This window comes from Netta rufina (genome assembly GCF_964035555.1).
Source record: "Netta rufina genome assembly, chromosome: 2".
Taxonomy (NCBI): domain Eukaryota; kingdom Metazoa; phylum Chordata; class Aves; order Anseriformes; family Anatidae; genus Netta; species Netta rufina.
Window position 1 is genome coordinate 30,011,347 of NC_140124.1, and position 18,294 is coordinate 30,029,640.

General features: G+C 33.0%; 1 protein-coding gene across 4 annotated transcripts in view; it reads right to left on the reverse strand.

Moving 5' to 3' along the window:
* Positions 1-416: 416 nt before the first annotated feature.
* DGKB (diacylglycerol kinase beta) overlaps positions 417-18,294 on the reverse strand; it is a gene marked incomplete at both ends in the record, with an annotated part of 326,775 nt that continues 308,897 nt past the window's right edge. For all 4 annotated transcript variants that reach the window (XM_084306831.1, XM_084306829.1, XM_084306830.1 and 1 more), the window contains 3 exons: positions 417-524; positions 10,759-10,819; positions 12,802-12,922. In XM_084306831.1, the coding sequence (XP_084162957.1) occupies positions 417-524; positions 10,759-10,819; positions 12,802-12,922 (290 nt within the window). The remainder of the gene's footprint in view (positions 525-10,758; positions 10,820-12,801; positions 12,923-18,294) is intronic.

Here is an 18,294-nt window from a genome sequence, read left to right on the forward strand (position 1 = left end):
ATATGATCATTGTAATAGAAAAAAAAAAAAAAAAAAAAAAAAAAAGAAGACAGAAATAGAATAGAGAGAAAATCGAATTATTCATGGCATTCCCTTCCTATATTTCATGGCAGAATTATCGCATAAATTAGTAAATGATATTGCATGCAACAACAACAAGAAAAAAAATATTGTATCACTTCATGTAAAGATTTGCTTTCTTCATGCAAAATACCTACAAAACTGTTGCTTTTTATTTATTTATTTATTTTTTCCTAATAGCATAGTTTTACATTAGCTTAGTCACAGAAACTGTTAAACCAAAAACCATGATTTTGCAAGTAGTATGTATTCTGAAATTCTTGAAAGATTTCCAGCATAAATATTCCAAAGCCCAACAAAGCTAATTGGTTTTCTAAAAACTAAACTACACAGGCTTATTCTTTGCTGTGGTTCCTTGTTCTTTTGATGATAGAAGAAAAAAGACCAGTTTTTGGAGGAGGTCCCATCAACATAGGGGCTTGGTTCTTGTGGGTAATTTTTATCTGGGGGAAGAAAGAAGAAAATCAGTTATCCATTGAGGTAGTTCAGTTTCTACATGCAAGTATCTGAAATGCCTGAATTATCTTTATATGTAATTTTCAACCTTTTTTCATTTAATCAAAGAAGGGAAAATATCCTTATTTTTATGAATGATGATACATGTGCAGTAAGCCAATGTATGTATAATCGTTACCACAAATACTTTAAATTATACATGCAATCAATATTAAAAATCATATACAATAAAATACATGCCAATATATCACCTTACTTCTTGACTGTGGAATTTATTGCTTGCTGTTGAATATTTTACATGTTTACAAGATTAATAAGAATTTAAAAGCTGGAAAGGACATATGTGCTGGCAGACCAAGTCATTGCTTTTTACTAAGATAGAAACTGTATCTTTGTATGTTTTGTTTATACATCTAATCAAACTGTACCTCTCTTCTAACACAGGATACTGTTTAATTTCAAAATAGCCACTATGAATGAAAGTCAAAAGTTAACACACAAAAAAGGTCAAAAAAGATTAACTAGCATTCCAATTTGTTAATTAATTGTTAATAGAATAGACTCAAATATTGAAAAGCCTATTTAAAACACTTTGCAAGACTGCTCTAAAGTGACCCGTTTTGATTTCTTTGATATAAAACTACGAATCACCTTAAATGAGACAACCTTAAAGTAGATTATGTCTGCAATTTTCTCTAATTCAAGTCTAAATTAGAGAAGACATTTTATGAATGTATGCTATGCTCAAAGCTAATTGAAAGCAATTATCAAAGTGGCATTTTGTCTGTGACTTTAAGATACATTGTAAGATAATAAATGATTCTCATTATGTAATAAAAAGGTCACATCTTGCCTTTGGGCTAGTGACGCTAGGAGTTTTTCAAAAGCAATCCGAGACATTTTCTTTAGTGAACTACGACTAATACAAGAACCATCACTTATTAAATATCAGTTGTCATCTGCATAGTACCCACATCAGAGATAGGTATTTCTTTCAAAAAGAAACACCACCTCATTAAAAACTGGAAAAATACATCTCTTAAAGTGCATACCTGACATTTTCAAGTTTAAATGAATATCCTTCACTTGTCATTCACTAACAGTAATAAAACAAAAAATGTATGTCACGTGGAAAGTCTCATTAAAATATAGATCAGGACGTTTCTTGTGGTGGAAATTTACTTTACTATATAAAAGAGACAGAAACATAAAAATCCCAACAAAATGTTTTGTGTTTAACTCTATTAGAGACTTACTTTAATTCTCCAAATGTTCATTTCCCTGTCACCTTAGTTTATTAATCTCAAATTTCATAGGTGACCTCTTCTTGTCAACATTGTTCATTAGTATTAAATGTAGTATAATTTTATTTTATTTCTTTTTTTTTTTTTTTTAATTTTATATTACTTTCACACAGAAAATAACTACTGCTTTCAAAGACTGGCATCAACATATTTTCTCACATGAAATTCTGCTTCAGGCACCACTTTGGAAGCCAAATCTGTAGTTCGGATAAGTTGGCATTATTCCATTAATGTCACTTTATACCAGCTGATGGAAAACTGCCTCAAGGATTTCTGTAGCTTTCACATGCTTCATAAAACATATTTTGGGTCTCAGGAATAGTGATGACATCAACCTGATCCTGAGAATCAATACATAAAGTAATCTGCAGCTGCAGTGAGTGAATTTTAGGAGAGTCATGAGGGTTCAGTATATTACAAGATTCAGCCATGATGATGCAGTAGGAACGTTCTCAGAATTTCATTTCATAGGTAAATCATAATAATTCCATCTTAAAATGAATAAAAGAGCAAACCTCAAAAGATGGCTTTTGTATGAAGAGGTGAGTTATTCCTGAGAAACCATACAGATTGCATGTTGGACTGGGGCTGTTCAATGTTGTTGAGGGTGAATGCAATTACATCTTGAGAAAATATTTATCATTTGTAATGTTCTTTTTTGGCTTGAGCCATCTGTTTCAGAGAACATGACCTCTTCAGTATGTTTTATCCTATCAGCTGAGATCAGCTAAGACGCCTGAACATGATTAACCACTCATGCGCATGAGGATGGTGTCCTACATGCATTTCTCTAAGACATATTTTCAACTGTTGTAAATTGGCACAATTCCAGTGGCATAAAATATACTTTACATTCTGAATCTAAAAAAGTAAAATGGTAACTTAAAGTAAGTTTTTAACATGTTCATGGTAATGTAAGTTACTACTGCACTGGTTAACAATGATAACCTTTGATTTTTTATTTTCCCAATGAAATATATATACACATATGTATATACATGTATATGGGTCATAAAAAGAGATCAGTACAATACAGACTGAACCATTGCACTACGTTGCCTGAAATCTACTAACTTTGCCTTTCTCAAGACTTTTAGTCACTGCGTTTCTGTCCTAGAATTGTTGCTTCTTCTGTTTGCATACTGGCAACATCGCCAAAGTTGCTGCTATGTCAATGACAAATGAAATCAAACATTTCAAGATCACTAAGGGTCTCAGAAATGGCAACAGCGTATTGGGTCAAAGTAGGACTGAACACTCAGAGGGTCTACAGAGACTAAAATGGACAGAAAATAATAATAATAATTATAGGCATCCAAGGTGATGATCTGGTCCTGGAAAGATGTAAAAAGTTAAAAACTGAAAAAAAAAATCAAAAAAATAAATCATTATCTGTGTATAAATTCTGCGTGCCTAGTGTCTGAAGACTAACTTCTACTATTTGCTTTTTCTCTCCCCTTCAGCAAAAAAACGTCATGTCTTTTGTATTAGAAACACAATTTTAAAAGCTTTCAATAAGACCCATTTTTTTTTTTTTTTCTTCTTTTTCATTTTTCCAAGGTGAATCTCTGATTTCCTCACAAACAGACAAGAAATAGACAAAAAGTGATTGGTCAGGAAAACAAAAAATATCAAACCTGACATTTTTAGTAACTAATGATACCCTGACAGACAAACTCATGCAAAATAGTAACGAATACTGGAAAATATTTTTTGATATAATGTACTCTGGTTTATTGAAAATATAGAATGACTTACAGCAAGTATGGAGGACATTTTAAACATAAATTAGGGAACTGACTGGAGGAAAGAATGCAAGAAAAAGCTTCTATTTGGCATATTTGTAAGAAATTTAATTAAAAGTACAAACAAAAACCAAAAAACTTTGGAAAAGCAATTTCATTTAGAATGAAAGCAAAAAAGCACAAGTGGCTATTATTTTTGTTGTTGTCGAAAGCTGTATATACATTATGGGCTAATCTCAAGCTGTTGGAATGGCTTGAGTGGCAAAATGGCACTGGCAAAACTCTCATTCACTAACTGTAGCCATGATTTTAGCCTTTGAGTTCACAATCACAGAAATGTAAAAGACTATCTAGTAAATATAAAAATTTACTAAATGTAAAATAAATGTAAAAAGACTAGAAATGTAAAAGACTTATCTAGTAAATAGGCCTAGCAGAAAAAAATATTGCATTTGTAATTTCAAAATTGTCTTTCTAGCATTAAAAAGTGTGTCCATTTCATGGGAAGGGACAAAAGATCCATTTACAAAGAGCATAAATCTTAAAATAAGAGTTATTAATTTAATAATCGCTCCCTCTTCATAGATAAAAAAAAAATCTGACAAAGGAGAAGCCAGAATTTGTTATATTAAAGATATTTATAAATGCATAAACTAGAAATGTATTTGTTTCAGGTCAGAGTCTCAAAATATGCCTTGAAGTTACATTAACAAAATGAATCCACTGAAAAAAATGAAGTGACCATCAATAATTTTAGTGTAATGGCCATCTCATGGTCAGTCTATTTTGCTCATATGTTGGTATTTCTACACTATGTACTGGTTTCACAGAATGCCTAAATGCTTACTGTTAACACAGAATGTACTGCTATACATGCAAGTGCTAACTACAATGCTAAATGAGAATAGATAACCAAAGGTGGACAAAGTCAGCCCTGCTTGTAATATTTCAATTAATATTAAATAAAAGAACACTGTGTTTTAAGGATAGAGGGGGGAAAAGAAACAAACAAAACAAAACAAAACAAAAACCTCCTTTTCAGCTTGGACCTGCTAGTTTATGGTCACTTTGTTCCTTGTTATCATCAGGGTCTGGCTGTTGATAGTTTTGAGGGTATGAAGGTTCTCCCAGTTTTGATGCACATTTGCTTCTTTCCTTACAGGAAATAGGACACTTCTATGTCACAGAAATGGTAAACACTTTTATCTTCTCATAGGTGATCGAGGGCTGTACTGGATGACTAAGATGTACAGAATGTAAGCAGTGCTATACTAATTAACCTGTTATTTGCATTATGTGGCATTTTGGTCAAATCACTCAGGTCTAGACCAGTTGTTTTAAATATAGCATTATGCAATATATCTTTTAAATAAATTTCTTAACAATATTATTGTGCAAAGTGCAATCAAATCTAATCAGTTTGGCATTAATTACGCTCTAATAATATACTCTAGTCTCTCTCCTAAGTAGTGTGATCCGTTTCCCCTTCACACAGGTAGATTGGAAAACATTATGTTGTCATCATAATTTTTAAACATACTGAGAAAATGACAGAGCTGCAGAATTAAAATAAATGATTAATGGCATTTTTTTCATGTTTTGTACTAATAGGTATCACTGAGGTTTTAAATTAATAGAGCTGTCAAACTCAGGGTTGTTACAGATCTAGTGCAGAACTAAAATGGAAATTATGTATTCCACAGACACCTAAAGATGACACTTTGGAATATTTCAAATTTTAATTAGTAGGTGCAATTGTTTTTTTTCCTCCCTCCTCCCTGAAACCACTGCAAATTAATTGGCAATTAGTCACAACTAATTCTTTTCTTAACAATCTGAACTGGAAAGAAAGGTGCATTACATGCTAGAGTATTTGTCTGGGGTGCAGAAAGCACACATGCAGTAAATTGCTTTGTCAATTACAAAAACTACTGTTGTGAAATTAAGAAAAAAATGCATAGGTAAACAAAACTAATTAATGTGCAGTGTACCTGTGAGTACAAAAAATAATGCTCAACTGCATGATAAAGTGTTAGAAGCTCAATAAACCACTCTGGCTTCAAAAGTATGCACACTGTTGTTCAAAAGAGGGAAAATGTAGGATTTCAGTATAACACCCAAAACTTGTTTTTTCTAGCAATTGACTTCCATTTATGGGAATAACTATACTCGTGTAGTTATTATACAACATTCTACAAACACCAGCCACCATATCTAGGATCCAGTTCCTCTTTGCTCGAAAGAAGCAGACATAAAAGTTTAACTTCCCATGTTAACAAAAAACCAAAATGGAACAAAACAAAAACATTCCGTGACATGGAAAGAGGATACGTTACAGACCAAGAGTCTAGAAAACAGCTGCAACTTCTTCATGCCATTTATGGAGTTTTGGAGCCAATGGATCTACATAAAACAAATCTGTGACTGTCTCATTTTTCTTCACCCAGCCCTGGCATATCACAAATATGATTAAACATATTTTGTTCTTCTTTCTCTTTGGATTTAAATACAAAAGTAGGACTTCACTAAGTCCTCATGCTCATCACATATCTAAAGGAAAGGCTAGAAAGAAAATATCCAGTCCTCCAATCCTTATTTTTAAGGTGCATACAAGATTATAATATTTCAAAATTATAATTATATTTCAAAATATAATTTCTGAGTTCCATTATTAAATGGTTTCTTACAAGTTTTCCCTATCAGTAAATAATTTTTAAAAATACTGTTAAATGCAAGCACTTGAGATGTTTACGAAACAATCTGGCAATCTATCAGGTGGGCTTTGACTATGGATTACCATTCCTTTATTTGGCAGTACTCTTACATCTTTTATAGACATTTCTGTCTTCTATTTTATTTAGTCTAATGTTGCTAGCAGCTTTACACTCTTTCAGATAAGATGCCAACCAAGTCATGAATAGATGAAAGAACTAAAATCACAGTTATTTCTAATTAAGATGAATTAATTAATCTAAAATTCTTATAGATTTTTCAAAACAATGCTAATACATTATGTAGCTAAATTGAAAGATCACTTAAAAAAAAAAATATATATATATATATAAAATCCTGATGGCTAAAGCTAGAAGTTTATTGAATTAACTTGAGAATCTCTGAAGTTTCATTACTATTAGTGACCTGTTTGGAGATCAGGTGAAACCATAGATATCTTTCATGTTTCTATATTTGTCTGGGAGAGCTCTGATAGAATTTCCTCCTCAGCTAATCAGACGAGATGTTTAACATAATATTAACATTATCATCCTTCCTTCTCCTAAAGATTCTTGTACATAAAAAAAAAAAAAAAAAACAAACAACAAAACATAAAAATAATACAATTTGATGTTCAGATTCTGCATCTTACTATACCAGAGCAGAGTGACTTTGTCAGATACTGATGTCTGCATGTGTTCGAAATGTTGAATTGATTCTGGATGTTTATTAGATGTTTAGACTGGGGCCACTCAAATTTTTAAATATTAACAGAACTTATAGAATTGCCTTTTAGGGATGTTAGGTGCGCGTGTAAGATTAGATAATAAAAGATGCATGCGGCAACTTCTTTAGTACTAAAAGTGATCACAGGAATGAAAAATCACAGATCACAGCTTCTGGAGAATCACTATATATTCCAGATATATATATTGAAATACAATAATTCCATATATTCCATTATATATATATTATATAATTATATATTATATATATTATATATATATATATATACGCATATATATATATATATACGCAGTGATTCTGATTATATATATATAATTTTTTATTTTTTTTTGAGCCCATGCAATCATTTTGGGGGAACGTGGTCTCTGTGCATGAGAAGGAAAAAGAGAAGAAGTAGCAAAGATAGAGTTACTGATTTCTTCAATGGAAATAAACTTCCAAGCCTGCATTTGCAGCCTGCATTTCATACATAACAGGACTGGATACAGAGCTTACCTTCTTTAATCTGCATAGCAGAATGTAATAGAATATAGAAGGAGAATTTTGATCAAGTTGAACCTGATTTTTTGATTAATCATTTACAAAATGCCCCTCACTTGTACCAAAATCTGAAGGAGAAACAGAAAAGGACTTCTAAGTCCTTTAAGACTTCTGAGTTCTGTTTAACCACGTATACCTTTGGGCAAGGTTGATTAAATACATGCTGATTGTATGAATTTCTTTTTCACTTGGGCTCTGTAATTTTTTTTAGGTTAGTCCCTAAAGCTACTGAATCTAAATGACAATGAAATTCCTGAGGTCACCATGCCAAAATTGTGTTATTTCAGCTTTCTAAAGCACAGTTGGAGGGGGAGAGAGAGCAGCCTTTTTTCAACAGTAGCTGAATGGTCTAGAGCACCCAAGAATCAAAAAGCTGAAGCTCATCTGTCTTACCTAACTGCCATACATGATCTAATTGATGTACATAGAACTACTGAGATGGTCTATCTATCTCACTATATCTACTGTGTGGGGACAGTAGCCTTAAAATAACACATCTAGCAAACTAATAACTGCCTTCCTTCAGCATCCTGATGTGAAGCATACGAACGTCCCTCCCATGTCACAATGCTATGTGTACAAATACCATCATCTTTATATATTGTCCTCAGGCCCTTGCAAGAGCTATGGAAAGAATTTTTCTAAGAGGAAAAACAAACTGCAAACTCTTATATGTCTCCTAAGCAACAAAACACATGGATTTCTTAATCTGATCTAGTTATTTTCCATTTAAAAGCTGGTCATTAATCATTTGCTTGCAGGTAATTTTATGAGAAAATTACCTGCAAGCAATTTTTTTATGCAGTCTTGTTTCTAGAGAAGATAAAAACTTATGATTCTCATATTGGTCTCATCATTTATTATTTTTTTTTTTTTTTCTGAAATTTGAGATCTTGCAGGCTCAAATAATTGGCTACATAGCTGGATACACATAAGAATTATTTTCGATTTTATATTTTTTTCAGACTCCCGTTTTGGATATACACCACAAGAGATCATCCTTGTACTTATGTGATCAAATAGATCACATAAGATAGATGCCTTCCAAAGACCCCTTGGAAATCAAATCTTAAACCCCAGTTGAAAGAAGGCTAACATCTATCTTTGGCATTGTGTCAGGAGCAATTCCTAGTACTTTGTAAAGAACTTCAAGAAAAAACTTTAACATAGAATTAGTGTAGAGAGAAGAGTTGGGTCTATACCTGTTTTTAATTTTGTGAGATGTAGAAAACAGAGCAGGGTAGATAAATACATCCAGTTCCTCAACAGACAAAACAAACATTTATTTTTTTTTCCATGTAAAATGAATAATATAACAATTATTCTATATCTAAATTCATAGTAGTGCTGTATAATAGACAAATCTGTTCTCTCGATAAATAAATAAATTTTACAGCGGCGTTTTCATATGTAACACAAAGCATATTCTCTTAGTGATGATGCAGCAAAAAGGACAGGGTCCACAAGAAAGTATATGCCATTTCAATCCCCCTTGAAAAGGTTACTTTAATTGGACAGCAGTAATTATCAGTAATAATTTTCTGTTTCCTTAAGGCAGTAATTGAAATGTACGAACTGTCTCTTTTTCCAGGCTTGTCCTCTATCATGCAGGCAGCTTCTGCTAGCATTATCAATCAGATAGCAGGGATTTTGTACAGAGCAAGCAATCAAGATGAAAAAAAGCACATGTTATTGCCAGCATCCTTCCATAAGTTCTCTTCTGTAGTCTGGCAACTGAAAAATTACATCTTTTTCTCAAAGTAAATGCTGGATAGAGTACTGTTGCTCTGCACTGAGCCATTGCTGTAGAAGAAGTAATGATAATGATATCTCTTAATTCCAAAAGTTTTTTTGGAATAAACCTCAAAATTCCCACTGTTTTGCCTTCACATACTGTGCATTCACATGGTTTCCCTCTCATTGCAGTATCTGAGAGCTTACCATACAGAATTAGATTTTAGGCATGCTCCCTGCTGTTCACTACAGAATATCAGCAAACATGGACTATCATAACCCTTTACTTTCATCCTAGTCTATACTTTATCAGCTCCCAAGCCTGTTAGCACTTTACTGAAGGTGTTCCCTTTTACCTTTTCATGTTGCCTTTACTATAGATGAAGATCATGAAAGTGATCCAGGACCCAGGTTTGGAGAATTACTCCTTTCTGTAGCGGGACACTTTCTTGTTACATTACTGGTTCATCAAACTTACAAACTGTAAGGTGATAGTAACTCATCTACCTAAAAACACAGGTTTTCTTAAGTAAAAATTAGTAATATTGCACATAAAACACATTACTGTGACTGTATACAACAGTGAAAAGCTCGTTCTTCAACATCTGGAACTGCTTGGTTACACTCTATAATATATTGGAAACAGATGACCAGGGAGAGTTCTCTGTTCTACCTTTCTTGCATTATCCACTCAGCTGAACTGAACAACTGGAGTTCGTCAAAGAAACAGCTCTGAACAAGATCCTTCCTATCTGGAGGAACAGAATTCTCTTTCCTGCTTAGTTGCCCTCACTTGATACATGTGGGCATTGAAATGCTCTATGATAGTAGAAGAGTCTTCACTTTTTTAAATTGCAAGGAATTTTTAATTATTATTTCTGTTGCATAATTCAATCAGCATAGTCAAGGCTTCAGCTTTAAATAAAACGTTCTTGATATGAACTCATGAACTCTTACACTCTAAAATGGAAAATATGCCTTAGTTTCTAAAGCATAATTAATTACTTGTGCATATTAGCATCAAAACTCACATTGATTCTTACTCAGCAATACAGCAAGAGACTATAAAACTAATACAGCATCACAAATCAACGATCACAACAGGTAAAGCGATGCCTGAACTGAACTTTCTGAACACTTTCCAAACTTTTGAAATAACTGTCTTTTATTCCATTCCAACCTGCAGAAAAAACAGCATGATGCATTGAAAATGCAGTGGGTGTTGAGCTACATAATAACAGCATGTGAACACATTTCTTAAGCAATTGAGTTAATGCCAATGACAAGGTTTAAACCAAAAGATTCTGTTTCTTTCATTGAAGAATTGAAACTAAATAAATAAGTAAATATATCTGACTACTGTAATTTTGCAATTGAAAAAAATAATTAGTTTTTTTTTTTTTCCCTTTTCTTTTCCTCAGAGATAACAGTATACTTACTGTGCAAGGGGTTTGCATCCAAGGTTCCCCATCTATCTGCATAGGCAGTGACTTGCTGGTCCTAAAACGATATACTTCACAGTATAAGCAAGAGTAACTAGACAAAACTGATAAATGGATTTTTTAAGAAGACATATACGGTGGCACACACATATAATTGTGTGCCACCCCAAGCTTGATTTACCCCAAGCTTATATGTAATCTCCAGTATGACCCAACATGCTTACTAAAGTAACCTAGTCAAAAAAAGCAGCATGAACACATGAACATTTTGAACACATAAATTAAAAACATTGCAAATATTCAAACATCTTGCTAGAAATACACTACTCTCATGGGAGAATACTCTACAGTTTGTGAAATAAAGAGAGAATGATGCACAAACTTCAGGAATAAACCTTATTCACTGAAAACACAAAGAAATGCCTTGCTATTTTTAATGATTTAGACTAACTGCTATAAAGAAAGAGAGAAATTACTCTTAGCTCTATTATTCCTGTTTATTAGAATCATAAAACACACTTTTACACTTGTATTTAACTTAGAGCACTAACAACTGACTGTTGTACTGTGTTCAGAGGCTTTAATATACTATGTTATAAATTTAAATTGTTAGTAAAGTCTCACTGATTTTAACATAAACATTGTTCCATGTCTATTTTCTATGACCATATTTAGAAAAGTATAGAAAAATGATTGAAAAAAAAAAAAAAAAAAAAAAAAAAAAAAAAAGAATGATCTTTTGGATGCTCTTTCCCAACTCTATTTCTGTGTTATAACAACTTGCATACAGGACTATTCAAGATAACATGAAGCAAATAATTCTCATAATGGAAAAATGAATCAGTTGATCTCTCAACTGGGAACTCCGACCTGGACGTTACTTAAAAATGACTAGCAGTTTGTGGGATTAACCACTGTCATCTACAGCCATAAGTGGAGGAACGGAAGAACATTCAATGAGCTCTAATTTTTTAGGTTTGGAAGGGTTGTGGTTCTTTTGCAGTTGCGGCCTTGCTCATGTGCAATTATAAAAAATATTTCTCAGTATCCAGAAAAGTTTGGAATACCTCAGCATCCTCATTTCTCTTCCTAATCCTCATGGAAAAGCACTTTGAAGCCAACAGCACTCAGTCCTTGAGATTAGTCTTAAAAATACGCCATGAATTTCAGGAAATCCTACTTACTTTCTTAAAGTTTTGATTGCTACTCATGTTAATTACCTTATTTTATGTCTTATTTTAGTCTTCTTGGTCTTAGCATTATTTAGCTTATGAATTTATTTAAATTTCAGAAAATTCTTCCTGAAAAATTCTTCACTGATGAAGAGCTGAATACCTCTCTCTTTTCCAACCCTCATCTGATCCGAAGTTAGAATAGTTATCTTCTTGTTAAGATAGAATCCATCTTTCCTCTATTGTAAATGTACTGGTTATTTCTAGCTTAGTAGATGATAAAACATAACTAAATTAGCCTGCTCCACTGTTCACAGCTAACACATAACAGCACATTTATTAACAATGGCTTGTCAGTATTCAATAAATAAATAAATTAAAAAACAGAGCACTTTGATAAGGATAAAAAATGGTTTAAAACACTAATTACGTGCTACTGTTCCCTGAGGAGGAATGCATTACAAATGGGTTAAAATGTGTCATTAAAGTAATGTTAGATGTCTTTTTGCTCTAAACTGGATCGAATGTATGTCAATAATAAAGTCCAAGTTTCTGCCTTACTCCTTCTTCTCCAGCTGCTTACCAATATTTCTTCAAAGGATGAAATGACAGCTGAATATAACATGTAAAGACTGAATCTAAACACTTCCTTCTTTCTTTCTTTCCTTCCTTCCGTTCAACACACTTAAACGAAGGAAGATATCCATAGAATATGGACAGAAAAACAATTAATGTATAAAATGATACTTTCATAAACATTAACTACAGTATTTATGACTATTAAACTACAAATGAAAGTGTAAGTAATAATATATAAATCTTTACTGATTCACTACAACAGTGCAGTGCAAATTAAAGCTGTCAATACCTGATGACAACAGATGAACACTGGGCAAGTCGTCTTCCAGCACTTTTCAGACCTGTATATATCTGACCCATCTCCATGGCTCCTTCCAGACCAACCACTTCCATAAGTTGGTCACTAAGATCTGAAAAAGTTGAAAAAAATTGCATTTGGTCTTGCCATGATTTTGACAGTGGTGATCCTAACTAGCAAGAACTAGCAAACTGGTCAGAAGGCCAGCTGGTAATATGAGGTGATGAGGTGAACAGAGCAGGTGAAAATGGTTTAGACAGTGATTTCTCAATGATTACAGATTTAAGTTTGGGCACATCTGGGCCTGTTGTCACACCACTCTAAAATATTGTGACCAAAATAATTCTAAACTACAGTAATAATCTCAATGGTTTATTTTAATACATACATACATACATACATAACAAAGAATTTTAGCATATGATAAAATAGGAATTATAGGAAAATATCAAAATTGGAAATACTAAAAAATGGAATGTTTGTAGTTTAGAAATTTATACTTTTTATGTGTATGTTTATTGTTACAACACGTATTTAAAATCTAGTATAGGAGGAATCACTGCCCAATATACTGCTAGAATCTCTCTCCAAAGAACGTGTACAACTCTAATTCAGTCTTTGTGTACATATATTATTACAGTCATTGTTTATGGGACCAAATTTTTTTCCATTGGATTTTGCCTCAATTAGTGCACAGATTAAATGCAAAAAGGGCAGAAAAAATTCTTATCAGCAAATATTCATCTAGCTTTCCATAGTATGTTTCATACTGCTTTCTGATTACATAGCTTTATGGCATTAAACTTCCAAAAATATTTTAATAATGTATTTGGCAAAATAAATCTTAGTTTGCTCGACTTCAAGGAACAAGAACAAATTTTGTCTAGAATTTTGGACAAAGAGATACAACCAGAAACTTAAATAGTAATATAGCAGTCTGATTTGAGAAGCAACCAAGCAAGGTATTGAAATATTATCCAGAATCATCCAGAGTGTTTTGTATAACATGTTTTATATGCTTTGGTTTAAATACATGTTGCCAAGACCAGATGGACAAGAAAAAGAAATGTTTTTTTTTCAGCTGTATATTATGTGTGTTTTATAGATTGGCTGTTAATATTCATGTTTCCAAAAGACATGTTATTCGGTGAAGCAGAGTGATGAGCTAAAATGTTTGAGTCTATCATCACATTGAAAAAACAAAGAAAGGAGAGCACATCACTCTTTGTGTATTTTAAACCCTTCAACCTTTAATGAAGGTAGCTAATTATCATATCTATGAGGCTAGTCTAAAGTTTCAAATGGAGTCTTTTCTCCTCACTTCTTTGGGCTTTGAATGAAGGTAATTAACTGAAAGAAGTACTGTGAAAGAAAAAAAAAAAAAGTATTAAAAGCAAATAGGATTTATGGTCTGGATTTTTTTCGCTTCCAACCAGAAAATCTGATGCTATCCAATGCCTTCCTTTTTCTTAATATTCTTCACTATTTCCAATTTCTCTTCACAGTGAAATTAGTTCCACATGCTATTAATGAAGCAAAACCAAACCCTATTATTTGCTATTAAAGAAGAAAAACAAGATGGACAAAAGATTAAAATATGTAATATGATTATTTTTAACTATGCATTTTTGGAGTTGCATCCCTATACCACTCATAAACCCAATTTTGTATGTCTGGCTTTCTGTTGAATTGTTTAAAAGATGGTATTCTCTTTAAATGTTTTCCTTAAGTTACTCATGCACTTTTAAACTTAACTGAGATTTAAACAAATTCTGCTTTTTTTGTTAATCAAAGCAATTTAAATGGGAAAGTCCTACTAATTTGCAAAAGCACACTAAACTTTATAGATGAAAAACATTCAAATGTTTCCAGCCAAAGAGAACATCAAATTCCATTTCACTGGGTTATTAGAAAATTATTATTTTTTTAATGGGAGAATAATTAAGAACAGATTTTTATTACTGACAGCTCAGGCAACATATGCAAGATTCAGAATAGTGACATTTGCAGTGATATAAATTTGATGCATCATTTTTCAATAGCTAGGAGACTAGTGCCAGTAACAGTAGGTAACAAAGGGCCAAATCCTGCCCTTTGAGCCATACCACACATCTCCAAAAATGTAGTGTATTAAACATTGGAAGATTGAACAGAACAATACTTTTAACTCTCAGAAAAGCAAAGCCTTTTCTAAACTTTACATTTGCCATGGCACATTCGCTAAGTGGGGTTATTTTAGGCTAAATATGAATATTTTTAGAATCTAACAAATTAGACATAGCATCCTTTCAGAAGCAGTAAAAACTAAAGCAAATGTAACAAACAATTATTTGGAAAACTTAACTTAGGGTTAGTTAAATTTGTTAGTTAATATATTTGACCTGATGGCTTTGCATAGCCACATCCATTTCAACAAATCCTTGAGCTGTATTGACTTTGAGAAGAATTTAGAGTAAACAAAAGTGGAAAAAGGAATGTGGATATTTTCATCCATTTCTTCAAAGATGTGGGTATGGATACACTGGTTGAATATAAATCCAATGAATGGGTTGCATTTGTTCTTAAAAGTTCCTCACCAATGACTCTGAAACAAACTAAGCTCTTCTAAAAAAGGTCAAGTCTTCTTTTAATTTAAAAGATAGGAAAAGGGAAGTTGTTCTTCATTCTGGTAGAAGGTTATCACTGATTTCTCAAAAGGATCTGTGCTAGGCCCTGTACTGCTCAACATATTGCCCTAAATAATCTGGAAATAGAAGTAGATAGCAAATTACTGAGGATTCAGCAAAGTAAACAAAAAGGTCATTTTTTAATTAAAAAGTTTAGGAATTTCACAGTACAGAGTGATGGGCAATAAGAAGGCAGAAAATTCAATACATGCATGCAAATACATGCAACTTAATGTCCATGAAAGGAAACAGAGATAACTGACAGAGCTAATGATATATATGTAGCTCGTATCATACATGTATATTTAAAAACAAATGTGTGCGTCTGTGTCTGTATATGTGGATATACTGGGTTACAATTAATGCTGGCTTACAATTAATGTTGTCCTGCAGAAATTAAGATTATGGACTTACTTGGCAATTTCTATGAAAATATCCGCTCAATAATTATATAAAAATGAACAAACAAACAAAAAACTATTTTACAGCATGATTGGGACCTCCATTCAGTATAGAGTTTGTGGCTATCGTCTGGTCAACAATGCAGAGAAAGATACAAAACAACTAGAAAAGATAAAGAAAAGGGCAACAAACATGGTAACAAACAGAACAGCTATCCAAAAGAAAGGAAATTAGACCAGGACTCTTAAGGAAGGAAAGAAATATGTGGAGGAAAAACAATAGATAGAGGAAATCATGAATAACATGGGTTAGGTGAAGACAGTGTTGTTACTTAGTATTTCTCAAAAAGAAAACAAAACAAAAAACAAGCAAATAAAACAAAACGAATCTAAGGAGATTCATAGCACTTCTAGAACAAACAGGAAATCCTTTTTACATAATACAGTGTTAAATCATGATGCCATTCTAGACCTAGAAACCCCCTACATCACCAAAAGATCTTGTAAGGTATCTCAAAGGAAGGATGTCTGCCCTCTTATGTTTTATTTCTAATCATGCTATGCAGGCTGGTGTTAGAGGTCAGAAACTGACATACATGACCATGTGTGTTGACTCTGTGGCAGTTATTGTTGCCTTCTTATAGTTTTGTTAAATTGTAGTTCAAATAATGAATGCTGCTGTTCATTAAACATCGGTCATCACTTAAAACAGCTTATAACATGGACTTTCCCATGATGTGTTCCAACTATGTCTGGAATCTAATTTAGAAACTCGCTTATTTTGTTTCCCTAAATTGTACTCTAAAATTACACATCTGTATCTGTGTGTATGTCTACCAAATACAGAGAAATAAACCAAAACAACACATATTTCTTTTTAGACAGGTTGTATTTCTAGGTAGTTTTATTTCTTTTATGTTCTACACTTTTTATTCTAAACATAAAATAGTTTGGTGACTGTACTGGTAATGTTTTCTACATGTTCCAATACACATTTCAGCTATTATAACCAGTTTTAGGAGGTTGTAGGTTTTTTAAAAAGGTTACATTTTTTTAAAAAAAGTTTAGGAACTAACAGCAAACAATGGCAACAATGCCACTTGAGCAGCTTTTCAATCTAACCAAGTCATTTCGTTGCCTAAATGAGAGCTGAGGTCTCATAGGTAAGCTATTACGGAGAGCATCTCAGTGCATTAGGAAAGTGTTTTTTGACTGGAGCCTTGGGGTTCTGGAGTTGGTTTGTTCTGCTGTGAGCTATGTGAAAAAAGCTGAAGGCTCTCTCTTGTTTTCTATGTGAATGAGCCATTAGAGTGTGTGGGAATGTTTTCACAGCACCATGCCTCTCCTGCCCTCTTCCACAAACCAAACGACTTCACGTGTCTCCTCATATTAGCCCCATCAGTAAACAAAGCCAGCTCTCTCTGGGGAGCGCTGCTGTCAGCAAACGGTGACTAGCATGCAGTGGGGCATCTGACCCCTTGCAGTCAGTCATTCCTGATGGGGGAATAAAGTCTCTAGGGAGATGACTGCAAACTTCCTCCCATCAGACAGCAGGAGAAATATAAGTCCAAACAGAAACTTGCACAAGAGCAGACGAAGCACTTGTACATTAATATGGCCCCTTTATACTTCCCAGGGCATGAAGAAACACTTAGAGACTTTAAAGTTTCCTAGTGAGGAGTTTACATTATCCATTAGCTTGGCATTAGCTGAATGCTTCAATATTCAAAGTGAATACACAATAGAAAAATACATTTGGAATTCATCTTTGAAGATAAAGGAAGGAAAGCAAAGTGGGGAAGGGAGTGGAAAGAAACATGATTAGAAATGCTGATTTACATAGAGAACTTTCCCTCCGTAATGGAACTGGTTTGATATCCAATTTATCTTTGCAATATATAAATATTGCTGTCCTGGCAAGAGATTGAATGACTCTTATAATTTGGGGTTACTGCGCTCACTCAGGCACATTTGCATAAAAACATTGTTGGTCAGTGGTAAATCTGTCTCTGGCAGCAGTTTGTCTTCAGAGAGAAAGGGTTCCTCCATTGCTAAATGTAATCAAATCCTAGTAATCTTCACACTGGAATTTTTTTTTGGTTCCAGTTAAAATACTGGATAAGAATATGAAAGCTGGTGTGATGCCAGAGGATCCTTGAAAACCTGCTGAGCTCAATGCTCTGCACCACATGAATGCTTCAGTATCTTCTCAGAACACTGCATGTATTAAAACTACAGTTTCCCAATATGCGGGAACGTGGGGTCATTTCCATGACTGCTATATGCAATTCTAAAGATGCATTTAATGATTTAATGTCACGGTACTCATGATTTCAGATAAATAGCTTTTTCAGTGTTCCTGATTTCCAGAAATCAGTAAATCAAGATCAATCCATGCATTTTTTTTTATTTTTTTT